Raw genomic sequence first — 14,062 nt, 5'->3', positions numbered from 1 at the left:
ATTATTACAATAATTATAATCTGCCGAACATCAGAAGGTTTTTCTGTTTACGCAATATGAAAATTATGATATTTCATATGGCTTCAATGGCGTACATACGTTTGTTCATCCGCACTCCAACAAATACCAAATTGTAGCCCATTCCCCAATTTTATCCATCACTGAGCATAGCTGATTGAATTAAAACTTAACCTCCCTTTGCAAACTACCTAAATTGCTAATTCATTTTTACAGGGGTGTCTGCTTTTACTCTAATTAACACGAACAAGCGCCCGCCTGCATGTTCCACCTATGCTCGTATCCCCTAATCCATCCCGTCAAGGCTGAATTCTGACCCGCAAAGAGGAGACACGCTTATGATTCTTAAACAATAAAACAGAATGACCGGTCCCGAATTGGTTTTCATCATTTTTTCACCGCTTTTGATTCATCGAGTTTTGAACTCTTGTACGCAGCCATTTCCCTTTGTGGTTCTATCTACATCGGATTGGTGCTTGTCCGCATTTTTAATGAGGAATTAAACAATTTGGTGTTAAGTTTTAGTATTGAGTGCGAAGATCTCATTATGGCATTTCGAAGGATTATCGGGGTGAGTTTTCTTTAGTTAACCCAGACTAACCTTCCTGGAAATCGAGCGAGGCATCAATGGTGTTGTGGATGCTCAAGTTGGAGAAGAAAATGATTGAGAGAGCGAGAGTCTTAAATATCAGAAATCACTAGCAGTCGTTGCTCAGGAAAATGTCTTAAAAACTTCCAAGAATTTAAATGATCGTTGCTGCTTTCCTGAGTTCCTAGCGAAAGAGCTGAGTTAGATTTGACCAGTGAACTTCTTACACCGTTAGGTTTGACCATTAACTTTGAACATAGTCATGTAAAGGATGTTTTTATTCATCAATTTGCTAGTGGATAAAAAGAGTGTAACATAAAAAAAAAAACATAAAAAACACACAAAATGCCTCATAAAACAAGTGGTGACTGTTAGGGGTTACACGCTTCTGCTCTCCTTATGTCCCCTTAGTGTTTCATTCGGTAGCCGTAGCCCTATTTAACTGAATCGACTATACTAGTGTAGATGGTACTAAAATCCTAAAAAACTTGGTTCAGGTTGATCTGTGTTGTATACAATGTAATCTAATTATAATGAGCTCGCATGTAATGGAAACTCCCACGTAATGAACTGATTTTCAAGTGCTAGATTACTCATATATGAAATTATAAGTAAAACCCTCAGACAAGATGGACTCGTTTATAATAAACTCTCGTTTATAGCAACCAAAACTTTTATTTCGTCTGTGAGAAAAGAGGTTTTTCGAGAATTCCCAGGTTCGATCATTTCCGATGCAGGTACAAATAAGACTTTATTCCAACTCGCCCTTTACATTTGGTCTGTATATGTTATCCGGTACGCCTCATCTGCCTTTAAAATAAAAATAAAAAATGACTACAGGCGTAAAACGGACATTTACGATACACGAAAAATCACCGACAACAAATGATATTGAGAAAGGATTGTCTCGATCATTCGTATGCTCGAAAATGGGATTAAAAAAGTCCACAGGGACGAACATTTGGAAGAATAGTGAGAAAATGAAAAAAGAATGGAAAACCTATGACCAAAAGAAAAAATGTGTTTGGCTTTACGTTTCTAAGCAGACGAAATGTTATTTAAGTGATTGTAACAAAGAAGAGCGAACAATTTTCCAATGAGCGGGCCAATGTTACCAATGAAGGTAGAGGAATTTGGAAAAATGATTGGCGATGACTTCAAATACAGCTCTGGATGGCTAGAACGTTTTAAAGAAAAGCTATTTGGAAAAAGGAAAAATTTGCGATGAGCCAGCCTCAGTAGATAGAAATATTACAGATCAGTGGCTGGTCCCTTTCTGGCCTCTGATAAGCAATGATTATACAGATGAAAACATATTTAACGCTGACGAAAGCATGATTTTTTATAAAATGTTGTCAGATAAAACACATAAATTAAAGGTGAAAGATGTAATGGAGGAAGAATGTCTTAAGAACGCATTACAGCCCTGATTTGTACTAACGCTTCTGGAACCGAGAAACGAAAATAACTCATTAGAGGTAAGCGAAAAATTTTAAAATTTTAATTTTAAGTGTTAACAATTTGATCTTCGGTATTTCACTAAAATTTCAAAATTTTAGGAGTATTAACACCATTAGCAGTCATCCTATTGCCTATTTTTGGAGCAACAAGGCATGGATTGTTTATTTATATTTATTTATATATTAGATAGATCATTTTAAAAAATGATATCGAGAAATTCTCAAAGAAAAACGTAAAATATTTTTAGTTGATAACTGTCCAGCCCATTCGTACATTAAACTGCATAACATAAAGCTGATTTTTTCCCACTCGATGTGACGTCAGCTTTACAGCCCATGGGCCCGGGTGTAAATTGGAGTTTAAAGCAAATTTACCGAAAACAAATGTTGATGAAACTTTTGGAGACTCAGGATAATACTAACATCAAAAGTTTTACTATTTTAGACGATAAATTTATTAAATCTAGCATGAGATGAGGTTTCCACACAAACCATCAGTAATTGTTTTCTCCGTTCCGGGTAATCAAAAATAACATCTTCTAATATGTTATTTGACCCAGAGGATGATATTCCATTGGTTCGATTAATAAGAAAAAACAAATTAATTAATTCAGTGAATTTTTATTGTTTTTAAATGTTGATAATAGTGTTGTTGTAAGAGAAGAATTAGCTCATACAACCTTAGTAAATCAAGGACTTCAAGAAAAAGGAATTGAAGACGTTAAAATGATTATACTGAAGAAAAAACTGCTGTTGCTATAAAAGAGGCTCTTAATTATGTCCACACTTTTCAACAATATTTGTTTCAACAAGAGGACAGCAATGAGTTTTTTTTTAATTATATAAAATTAAACTTCATCTGCAGAAGACTTACATTAAAAAAACCTCTGTTCAAAGGAAAATAACTGATTTCTTAGAGAAATAATAATGAATAATGTAAATTTCTATAAGTCAAATGTTTTTCAAGGGTTATCTTACTAAACAAGTATTTTATTTCTGTTCAATTAGGCATTAAAACTCATTAAATAAAAATAAAAATGTGATTTGTTTGATTTTTATAGGATAAACCTAAAATGAACTAAATCTTTCAGTCCCTTAAGTCCATTATAAACAGTATGTATTGAATAACCTGTGACCAGCTGTACATATCTGTGAAAATTTTGAAACCTTTGTGCCAATTTCCAAGTTTAGATGACTCATGAACTTCTGTAATGCTAACGCAAGGTCTTCCAATAGTGTGACAAAAGTCCATATTTCTTAAAGTGTACATGGGGTCGTAAAAATGCGCCATAGGCCTAAAGAATTAACTTGCCATGTTCATGTATTATTTATAGAAATTACTAACTTGGGCTATCTTCAATCTCAATCAAGGAAGTCACTAATTTGCGCTATCACTAACTACGAGCATAATGCAGAAACATAATTTGCTTGTCCCTTATTTACGGATACAAATCGTAGATCTCAACTTTAATACAGTATTCAGCAAAGATAAATATTAAGTTTCGTAATTCACAAAATCCTTTTTGGTTTTGCAATACCGGGTGTCCCAAAATGAAATTTTAGCAGCAGCATAACTTCAAAGGATTTCAGGACCAACAATAACTAAATAATCTTATGACACGAGCGTAAAGCATTTCTAGATACGTAATTATATAAAAGATTATGTGCGAAACACACGGTATCAAACTATCAAAACAAATTCTTTTTTACTCCCTGGTATTATGAGATATTTAGCTCAAATCTTGAGTTGAACTCAATTTTTCAGGATCTACATTGTTAGATATGCCAATTGACTGCTTGAATTCACAGAGTGTTAAATTTTCTAAGGTTTTGAAAACATTATATAGAAATGTCCTCCTGATTTTGAGTAAGAATATTGCTGATTAGAAAATATTGGGTAGATCCATGCGAACTTTTGAGTAAAGCTCACTTTGGGTCCATATCGCTTTAACCCATTAAAAAAGCAATGGTGTCTGGTAGAAAAATTGATGTCTTTGATATTGTAATATGTGATTCTTTTCAAGAAAAATGCAAATTTCTTTACTTATTTTCCATATAAGTCCCTGTAAGCTTACTGGATGGAGTAAAATAAAACAAAAAACAGTTGAAAAATATAAGAAATAATATAATAAAACCTAAATTAACCTAAGCAATGGTTAGGTTAAATTAGGTTGTTACATGGTTGGTTACCTAGATGTTTAATTTTTCGTAAGACAGGGCATAGTAAACTTAAGGCACATATGACACAATTGTGAACAATTAACGAATATTGAAAGATAAATGAAAATACTTTTTTTTTTAATTTTATATATCATTGTTTACTTACATACTCCGTAAATAGTTTTTAAAGAAAAAGTTACAATATTGCTCAATACAATATTATAATAACCGCTCATATCTCAATTTTTGGCGGGTTAAAGTCATGGGTCATAGTCATTTTAAACACAATGTTATTTAACAACTTTAAATAAATAATTTTCATAATTAAACTTTCTAGATGCATCTGGTCTTTCTAATGATCATGCTCTGCATTTCTGCCCAACATCAAGTAAACACCCATCAGCAAATCACCGTCAAAGACCTCTTCAAGTCTCAAACAGGCCTGGTAGCTCTCGTTCGAGTGCCTAGACAAGCTGGTGCAGCACAATTACCGACGCAAGAAGATGTGGTAGTACGAAAAGCAAGAGAGAGCAAATACTATTCTGGAGAAGATAAATACAGACAAGGATACAAAGATGAAGCCAGGGGTGGGGGGACCTTGAAACAAGATGGACTTGGTGAAGATGACCAGGGTCTCAAAGGTGGTGCCGGAGTAGGGAAGAGATGCACTACTTGTGAGACTGGCTATTTGAGAGGTCGTGGAGGTTATGATAGGTTAGGGGATGCTCTTATGCATGGGATAAAATCACCCCTATGATGGAACACAAGTGTTACCCAAACAGGCCTGGTACAGGTAAACCTACCAGGATTTCTATGTAGGTAATATACCTGTGACATGACCTTTAAGTCAACATGAGTGTTCTGTCATGAACGTGAATGACAGTTAATAAATAATGTCATGTAGGAATGATCGTGATCCATATGCCAGCTACTACAGTAGAGGCAGGTACGATCCTTACGACAGCTACGGTAGAGATGGATACAGTGATGATTATGATAGGTGAGAAAGCCTTCCTTGTAGATTAAACTTTACTTTTTTATTTATTTACCTCCTGGAATTATAGAGGCAGAACCAGGTACCCATATTTGTCTTACGACAGATATGATCCTCGGGAGAGATATTACGAGAGATCACAAGAATACGATAGAGGATTAGGATACGACAGAGGACTGGGCTATGACAGAGGACTAGGCTACGATAATAGAGGGTACGATTATAAAGAGCGGAGCAATTACATCCCTTACTATAGAGACAGGTGCGTATTGCTCCTGCAGCACTACATACCATTTTACTTATGAATCAAAAAAATATGTATGGAACTTTTAGGTACGACCCTCTCTATGACAATTTCTACAACAGAGACTCAGGAGCATCTGGATACGATGCCTATTCAGGAAGAGGATATTACGGACGTCCTGACTATTATGGTGGAAATGGAGTTTATGGCGGGAACGGAGCGTATGGCGGAGATTACGGAAGAAACGGAGGTTATAGTGGACGATATGGAGGGTACGGAGGAGGCTATGGAGGAGGTGGTGCTTATGGAGGGAGTGGAGTATACGCTAAGGAATACACTTACGGGGATAGAGATCGGTAAGTCGTGTTCGTCATATGACAATTGCATTCCAAAAATTGTAAAAGACAATAAAAAGAATTATTTCGAAATTGACCGATCAGAAAATCTTTAAAATTTTATAAGTTTTATTTATAAATTGATGACAAAAATCACTAACGCTCTCCATTGGTTCTTGATGCTGTTGCAAAACTTCCGTTATTGTACACTGAAATTTGGCTGGCGGTTCTATTGCAACTCTTATATTTAATGCTCAAAATATTACTTCTACATGAACCAAATTGGACTGAGGTCCTATTAACTTCCACAAATGGTTGGAGGCCTCAACCCTCCTCACTTGGTTCTTTTAAATCTATATTAATGGTGACTATGTTGTTCCTTATAAAATAAGATTTTCACTTTCACTGTGGCCGAAAGTACTGCCGTCTCAAAGACAGTCCTCTTGAAAACATTTTGGTATTATACCAAATTTTAAGATGGTGCCTATTTATAGTTCTTCGATAATCGACCGATACAGTTCTCATCTGACCACTTGTAAATTACCAACTCTTAAATAAAAAAATTGAATGTAAAGAAAAATAATTAAAAAATTATCAGTTTGCAAGGTTATGTATACGAAACCACTTTGTATCGAATTTTTGAATCAGTTTTAATGTACTAAAATCATGTCTAGTACCAAATCATATTATTCTGGTATTTAAAAAAAAATCAGTAATGATAGACTTGTTAAAATGGTAGTAAATTCATAACTTGACCACGGTACCGATGCGCTTTGTATAAAACAGTTTTAATCTGTCGAGAAACAAATGGGAAAATATGTGTATCTTTTGAACCTTACGTGAAGTAATGATAATTCTCGGGTAAATAAAAAAAACAAAAAGATAAATGAAAATAACCAATGATTGTGAGCAGAAAATCGAAAACAAACCAATTTTCTGTCAGCAAAAAAGCGTTTTTCTTAATTAAATACTAATTAACTGCGTTTTTATTACCGAATTTATACCTTCCTTTCTGAAAAAGTAATTAATGGATTTTGAATCATAATATACCATCGAATATAAATAGTTTTGGAAAACTTTTTATTAGAAATGTCACTTGATCCATGTTTCAATAAAAAAAAAAAAATCGGCCATTTTCCGCTGCCAGAGATATAAACAACAATTAAAAAATAAACAAACGTCGAAAAATAGTATTTTTTGCCCTATTTAATGTTGCTTTTGAATTTTTAGTAAAATAATAATTCGTCACAAAGTTAATGGGGGAGGGAGTCAATTTAGAATCGTACGGTATTAAGGAAACTGTGAAATATGGAACAGCTTTACTGTCATTTTATCTGGTTTTTTAACTTTTTAGTTAGTTATTTTTTTTAATATTTAATCACTAAATATTTAATGGTTAAAGGCTTAAATCTTTCCATCTAAAACTCTGTATAGTCGATCTGCGCGAAACTGACTCGTTATGCTCCTAGTCCAATAACGTCGCGAAGAGTAGAACGAAGCAGACAGAATTTGTGCTTAGTATGTAACTAACATTCAATGAATATAGACGAAGAGAAACATTTTTTTAATAGGTGATTAAAGTGTTTAAGAAGTACGTTCATTTTGGTCTAATAAATTTGATTGTTAATAATGAATATGAAAATGGAAACGTTGAAGGTAATGCGCACTTAAAGAGATTTTGGTCCGTTTATGCATTCGCTTGCAAGCTCCGACATAAGCTGATCCACGTCATAAAAGTTTACGTGTACGTACTTTTTGCTTAAATAAATATTATGGTCAAATTCTGGGGTTGTTTATACTTTATACAACGTTTCACGTTTTAATGCATTTAAGTATTTATTCAGACTTTGTTTCCCTTACCTTTTTATATTGCCATTGCTCGTTCCTAGTTTTGCTGTAACTTCATTACTCTTTCTTGAAACTAATCTTAAAATCCAGTCATTATAAATTCCACTCTACTTCACAACATCCCTTCACACTTACATTTTAACCCATCTCCAACTTTTTAACACAAAACAGACTTTACTTCTTCTCAGCAGCAAAGTTTTTCCATTTCCACTTTGTTTTCATGACCGTGGTTTTACGGTTTTTATTTCGAGTATGACAGATCATTTTCCTCGGTATATAAACCCATAAAGCATTTCGCTGTTTATGGAAATTTGGAAAACTGTATTTGCAAAGATGACAAACTTAATTAAGGTTTTCCCATTACTACATTCGGCCGTTGTCCAGTTCAATAAAGGGCCTATGCAGGTAGGAGGCCAGTTGTTATTAAAAATATAAAACTGCTGCGAAAATGACATCATGCCGCTGCAATATCGTAAAATCAACTATAAATTTGCAGCAATATACGAGGTACCGTATAAACAGTTTTTGCTCTCTACAGTATTTGAAGCACAATGCCAGGAATGCAATAGTGCAAGGGGATTAAAATTTTACGACTTACTTGGCCTGAAAAGTTGGTTCTAGGAGAAGAATTATTGGGTTGTAGTTTCGGAATAAGCTTACGTTTTCAGAATGCTTTTCATACATAATTCGAACAAACTTAAGGCTACTAAATATACAGCGCTCGTAAAAAGTATTGCGACACTTTTGTCACCCTCGTGAACCTGATATTTTTTAGAAATGCTTGCACACGTCTAATTTTATTTAGGAAAAGACATGTAATTCATTATTACCAATGCTCGGATTTTTCTCTCCCCTCCAGCTATCCCTACTAACCTTTCATTTCCGAATGGAAAGGTAAGCATTGTAGTACAGCATACGGCATGAGAATTGAGTGTTTTTGAAACAACCATAGAATCGTTAGTTTTTGAAGTATAATTGTTTTTTTTTTATTCTAACGGCATGATCGAAACCATAGCATTTTATAATTATGAACGGAAAATTACATCTGGCATATGCTCTTCATTGACGAAGTATTGCAGACGTTCAAAGAAATTGGCTTCCACTCTCTCTAGCATGTCTCCGTTGATTTGGGCGAGTCGATGTCGGCTTGGTTCTTTTAATTCTTCTAATGTAGGAGGCTTAGTCTAGTAGATATGTGCCTTCAGATAACTCCATAAAAATAAATCACATAGGGAGAGGTCGGGTGACGGAGGAGGCTAGACCCGAATTGTAGTCACACACTCACCACACCTAACAAAACAATCATAAGCGAATATTCGATGTTCTAACGTCTACGATGACTCTATAATGGCAACTGAAAGATAATAATAAAACGTTATGAGTCAAAGAATGAAATTTCTATTAAAGCACAATTCTCCTATTATACATGTTTGAGTACTACTTATTCTGAAAACGCTTGGTTCTCGCGCCGCGTCTTGTATGTCCAATGAAAAGTAATTCAACAAGGGATACAATGGTGTACTCAGAACTAAAATTGGATCCATAGTTAAAAAAAATATATATTAAATACAAAATAAAGTAACTCACTTTTCCATCAAACAAAATTGAAATTTCTAAAATAAATGCTCAAATTGGGCTCCAGTAACAATTTGACGATGACGCAGTCATTCCTCGAATTCTTTTATACAATTATTCAGTGTTACTTTTGTTATTAATCCTCATTGTGTTTCAATTTTAATACTTAAATCACCTAAATTTTGTGGTCTATTTTTGTAAATAAAACCGTTTTAGTGTCCTCTCAAAACAAATCGAGGAGCGTAAGATCTGGAGGTCGCGGCGGCCATTTTGTTGCATCTCTTCTACCGATCCATCTCCTAGGGAGAATCTCATCATAGTACCCTCTCACAGTCATAGCATAATGTGGTGGTGCACCATATTATTGGAATCAAATATTATCGGCTACTTGTTCCTCACTTCCTTCGGGAAAAATTGTGATGATTGATGGAATACTTTCGTTTTGCATTAAATACAAAAATGATGCGTCGTTTAAGATCCCCTGTCTGGAAAATGAACCGACGAACTGATGGGCGATTATACCCATCAATATATTGAGCTTTTGCGGATGTTGTGTATGCCGAGTCTGCAGCCAATGAGGATTGTCTGTACACCAATAGCGACTATTATGTCGATAACTGGATTCACTTAAACAAAACGTTTCTCCATGCGAAAATAAAATTCTGGAAAAAGAGTTATTATCGCGAGTGTCTTTTTCTTGCGTTGATTCACAAAATTCCAATTTGCGATCAAAAATTTGGGTGAGGGAAATTTTGTGTAGATCTAGTTTCGATCGATTGCTCAGTGGCTTTGCAGATAAACATCAAATTCATCGACAAATTTGCTGGTAGTGGAATTGCATGGGGCTTTCATAGGTGGATAAAAGAACGTTCAATTGCATCAATTGCTCTGCAAATTCTCCTACATTTTGGAGCAGCACACTTCTAGTTTGTTGAATATTTTTATTAATCCAACAAACTGCACTTCTATCGATAAGTCAGTCTGAATATTTCTCATTAAATATGAGATACGACTCTCCGTAAGATTTTTTCTAATCTTTATACCCCAAAGAGATTAAAACTTCAATTTTTTTGCTTCTCAAATAGTCGAGCTATTTTTGTGATATTCCAATTGTGCTAGATCCGTAACAACTGAATTTAACTACTAACTAATCGTAAGAAAACTAAAATATTTTTTATGGAAAAAATTGCTTACATTTAACACCATTTGGAATTTTTACCGTTAATTTTCATTTTTTCGCTCCCTTTCAAAGTGGAATAAGAATGGATTTTCTAATTAGGAAACAAAAATTAAAACTTTGAATCTTTTCACGATATGGGCTTTGTCCTCCTTTTTTGAGCAAATTGTAGATTCAATTTTAATTCTGAGTATGACGTATCCTTTATAGGATTACCGCTCATTTGATATGCTACAATGCGTACCTCTTCATTTGAAAATAAAAAGGGAGTAGCAGGATAGGTAAGGGCAGCTGGATAGGGATGAGCAATTCGAACATCGAAAATGATGCATTCCATTCCTTTTTTTAAAAGAAAATTACACGTGCTTAAGCATTTTTTTTTAAATATCGAATTCACGAAAGCTACAAATGTGTCGCAATACTTTTTACAAGTGCTGTATAAAGGCACACAGACAGATCTAACTATCAGTGCTTAACACCATTTCCTACTTGACCTACTGAGAAATCAATCACCTCCGTTCCTTCTAGGGCGTTGTAGGTCGAAAGGTCGCATTTATTAGATCAACACAATCAGTTCCGATTGTGAAGTTTCGAAAAGAAGAGGTGGAGTCGCACGATATTCCATTCGGCATAGACCACTTCTGAATAAAATAGAACGTCTGATGGGAATTAAGTTTATAATCTGGCGAAGTGACGGGGGTATAGGGTGGTTTAACTTAAAAGCGCTTTCTGACATGAAATCCGCTACAGCTTATCCATCAGAATTGAAAAATGGCGTCCTCATCAATCAGCTTAAAGCGCAGTTTAAAATATACGGAGCTAGGTGCCTCGCGAAGCATTAAAATTCTCATTCGAGCTGCTAAAGAGGAATAGCTCATTAAGTAAGCCTGGATCGATGTAGCAGCACCTAATTATTATCTTCAGCTTATTAAACAACGAGTTTATGCTTGTTCGCAGTAATATCAGCCGAACGCACGTTGCATCGCTTCATCCAACTTGTTCATGTCAAGCATAATATAAAACGTTCGGAGATGGATGAGACATGAGGTGGTGCTTTTCGCCAGCAAATTTATCACTTTTGTACGAAATTTGTCAAAAGTATGGTAACTCTGGTTGGGAATTGACGAGTTGGAGGGTTCCTGGATATTTCGGATGTTATAATTCAAAGCTCGTTTTTATTTTTGAGAATAACCCCTCGCATACCAGCGGGGGTTGTGCAGAGACGGAACTGCCACTATTCCCAGTTAAAACTGGTCTCAATAGTCCAGAGTAACGTTCACCGTTTGCCAACACTTCGGACGAACACCCTAATTAACGCTTTGGTGTCAAATTTGTCACCGTCTTAAGGGCTGAGAAAAAAAGGGGTGGAAAAACGAAAACAAACGGCAAACTAAAAGTATGAGAGGTGATTATTTAAATTGTCTCGAACACTCCGAAATTCCCCTTCTTAATCGCTGAAGCCTGACAGTTTCTTTGGTATAAGTCATGCCATCATCCCAAAAGATTAAGGTAAATGGTTGGTTCAGATTAGTCAAGCTTTTAGATGCGTGCGAGAATGCTTTTTACCGTACAGTAGTGTTTAATCGAACTTGCAGAAGACAGCTAATTTAACATACATGAGCATGCAGCAAAATTTTGCACCGAAATTCGGAGGGGTCCTTATTGCACCCTGCTGGGCGTCGTTCGGCTAAGAGCAACCGGCGTGCGATAAAATAGCAATTTCCACACTTGTTAGGTAGGTAGCTTCTAATGTTAGTGTTACTCCAAAGAAATATTAAATTTTTGGCTAATTTACAGTTTTCGATACGTCGGACCTGAATTAACTTAAATTAACCAAATGCTCAAGCCGATAGCACAGGGATGTAACAAAAATATTTCCAGATGCTAGAGGCCGAATTTTTCCGTTAATTGGTGAAGGGATCTCGGAAACTAGCAGAGTTATGAAGTCGGTTAAGTGGGGAAAGAATTACATCTTTAGGGGACCAATTTAAAGCCAGTTTTGGTTTTTTGCAAAAGTCCATGCGTTGCTAGATATTTGGCAAAAATCAAATTTAATCGGTTAATTTTAATCGATCTAGCCGTACAGTTAGTGGTTCTAGAGAATTTGTGCAGATACGAATGTAGTTGATAATTTCGCCATGAAAAAGATACGAGGGTGACATGAAAAGTTCCCGGCCTCACAATTACCGAAGCGCGATTTGCGTAATAATTCAATCGGTACATCGAGTGAGACGTTTCTTTTGTCCAACTTTGTCATTTAATGATGAAATCTCAAATAATTTTTACGCTCTCACTTTATATTCGCCCATGAGTTTGGTACTTGTTAAAAATTGGGAAAACGAAATGCGTGCAGTCATAAAATACTTGCTTATCAAGGTATAAAGCCAACAAAAGTGGAAACTGAGTCAGATTCCACGTTAGGAAATTCATCCCCATCATTTTCCGCTGTTAAGTCACGGGTTACGGACTTCGAAGGTATCAAAAAATCTGTAAAAAAGGTGCCACATGTCCGAGAAGTTCAAAATCAGCTACCACTGAACAAATCATCCAAAAAGGGTATCAAATTATTTTAGGTCACCAGAGATTAAAATTGGTTGAAATTGCTGACATCGTAGAAATATCTAAAGAACCGACACATGATATCCGGACTGAATGAGGGCATAAGAACCCTGTTTGCAAGTGGGTGCCGCATGTATTGACGCCCAAACATAAATTGACTCGCACAAACATTTCCCGTCAATGATTGAAAATGTTTCGAAAGAACCAAATTGATTTTCTAAGTCGTTTCATTATTAGAGATGAAACATGGAATCGTCACTATTCATCGGAAACCCAAGAGCAGTCCGGACAGTGGACAGCAAAACACGAACCCGTCCCAAAAAAAAGCCAAAGCTGTTCCATCAGCCGGAAAGATTATGGCAGGTCTATTTTGGGGCTTCAAAGAGATTTATTTATTGACTATCTTTCAAAGGAAAAAACCGTAAACGAAATACGTTTTTTAAACCCCCTAAAAGAATTACATCGAAGGATTCTGGAGAAACGCCCTGGCTTGGCTAAAAAGGAGTTCCTGTATCATCAGGATAACGCACTATAAAACTGAACAGTTGAGTTTTAAATTACTCCCGCATACACCCTATTCACCGGATTTGGCTCCTTTTGATTTCAGTTCGCTCCCAAAATAAAAAAAAAAGCCTGATTGATAAGAAATTTGGGCCACATACCGAAGTGATATCCGCAACAAAGGCGTATTTTGAAGAGTTGGACAAATCTTATTATAGCAATGACATAAAAGCCTCGGAGCATCGTGGGGCTAAGTGCATTGAATTTCAGGGAGACTATGTGGAAATGATAATATCTCCAATTTTAAATTGTTTTATTCTCGAAGTCGGAATCGTTCCTCCTTGCAGGCTAACCAAATTTTTCCTATTAGTCATAATTTTTTAGATATGGGGTAAACTTACTTTTTTTTTTTTAATTTAAAGCATAGCAAGTTATGAGTTATCGAAAGATGTATTTTATCAAATTTCAAAATGACGCTAATATTGGCCAAGAAAAATGTCATATTTTTTTTAATAAATATTGTAAAGTTTGTGGTTTTGAATAATTTTTATTTTTTATACTTTTTTTTTCATGAGCACACGTTACTCTATATTGGTGATACA

The 14,062-nt window shown here is 35.3% G+C and overlaps 1 protein-coding gene across 2 annotated transcripts in view; it reads left to right on the top strand.

Annotated features, from left to right (window-relative positions):
- Positions 1 to 395: 395 nt before the first annotated feature.
- The window catches only part of LOC136347240 (uncharacterized), a 48,105-nt gene continuing 34,438 nt past the window's right edge, over positions 396 to 14,062 (top strand). Inside the window, exons 1-5 of one of the 2 annotated variants that reach the window (XM_066297033.1) lie at positions 396 to 589; positions 4,565 to 4,941; positions 5,132 to 5,227; positions 5,292 to 5,435; positions 5,555 to 5,821. In XM_066297033.1, the coding sequence (XP_066153130.1) occupies positions 566 to 589; positions 4,565 to 4,941; positions 5,132 to 5,227; positions 5,292 to 5,435; positions 5,555 to 5,821 (908 nt within the window). In that variant the 5' untranslated portion in view covers positions 396 to 565. Of the gene's footprint in view, positions 590 to 4,564; positions 4,942 to 5,131; positions 5,228 to 5,291; positions 5,484 to 5,554; positions 5,822 to 14,062 lie in introns of both variants that reach the window. The other variant, XM_066297032.1, reaches the window with a different exon arrangement.

This window comes from Euwallacea fornicatus, chromosome 27, assembly GCF_040115645.1.
Source record: "Euwallacea fornicatus isolate EFF26 chromosome 27, ASM4011564v1, whole genome shotgun sequence".
NCBI classification, from domain to species: domain Eukaryota; kingdom Metazoa; phylum Arthropoda; class Insecta; order Coleoptera; family Curculionidae; genus Euwallacea; species Euwallacea fornicatus.
The sequence above is the reverse complement of the archived record's forward strand: the minus strand, read 5'-3'. Positions and strand labels throughout refer to the sequence as shown.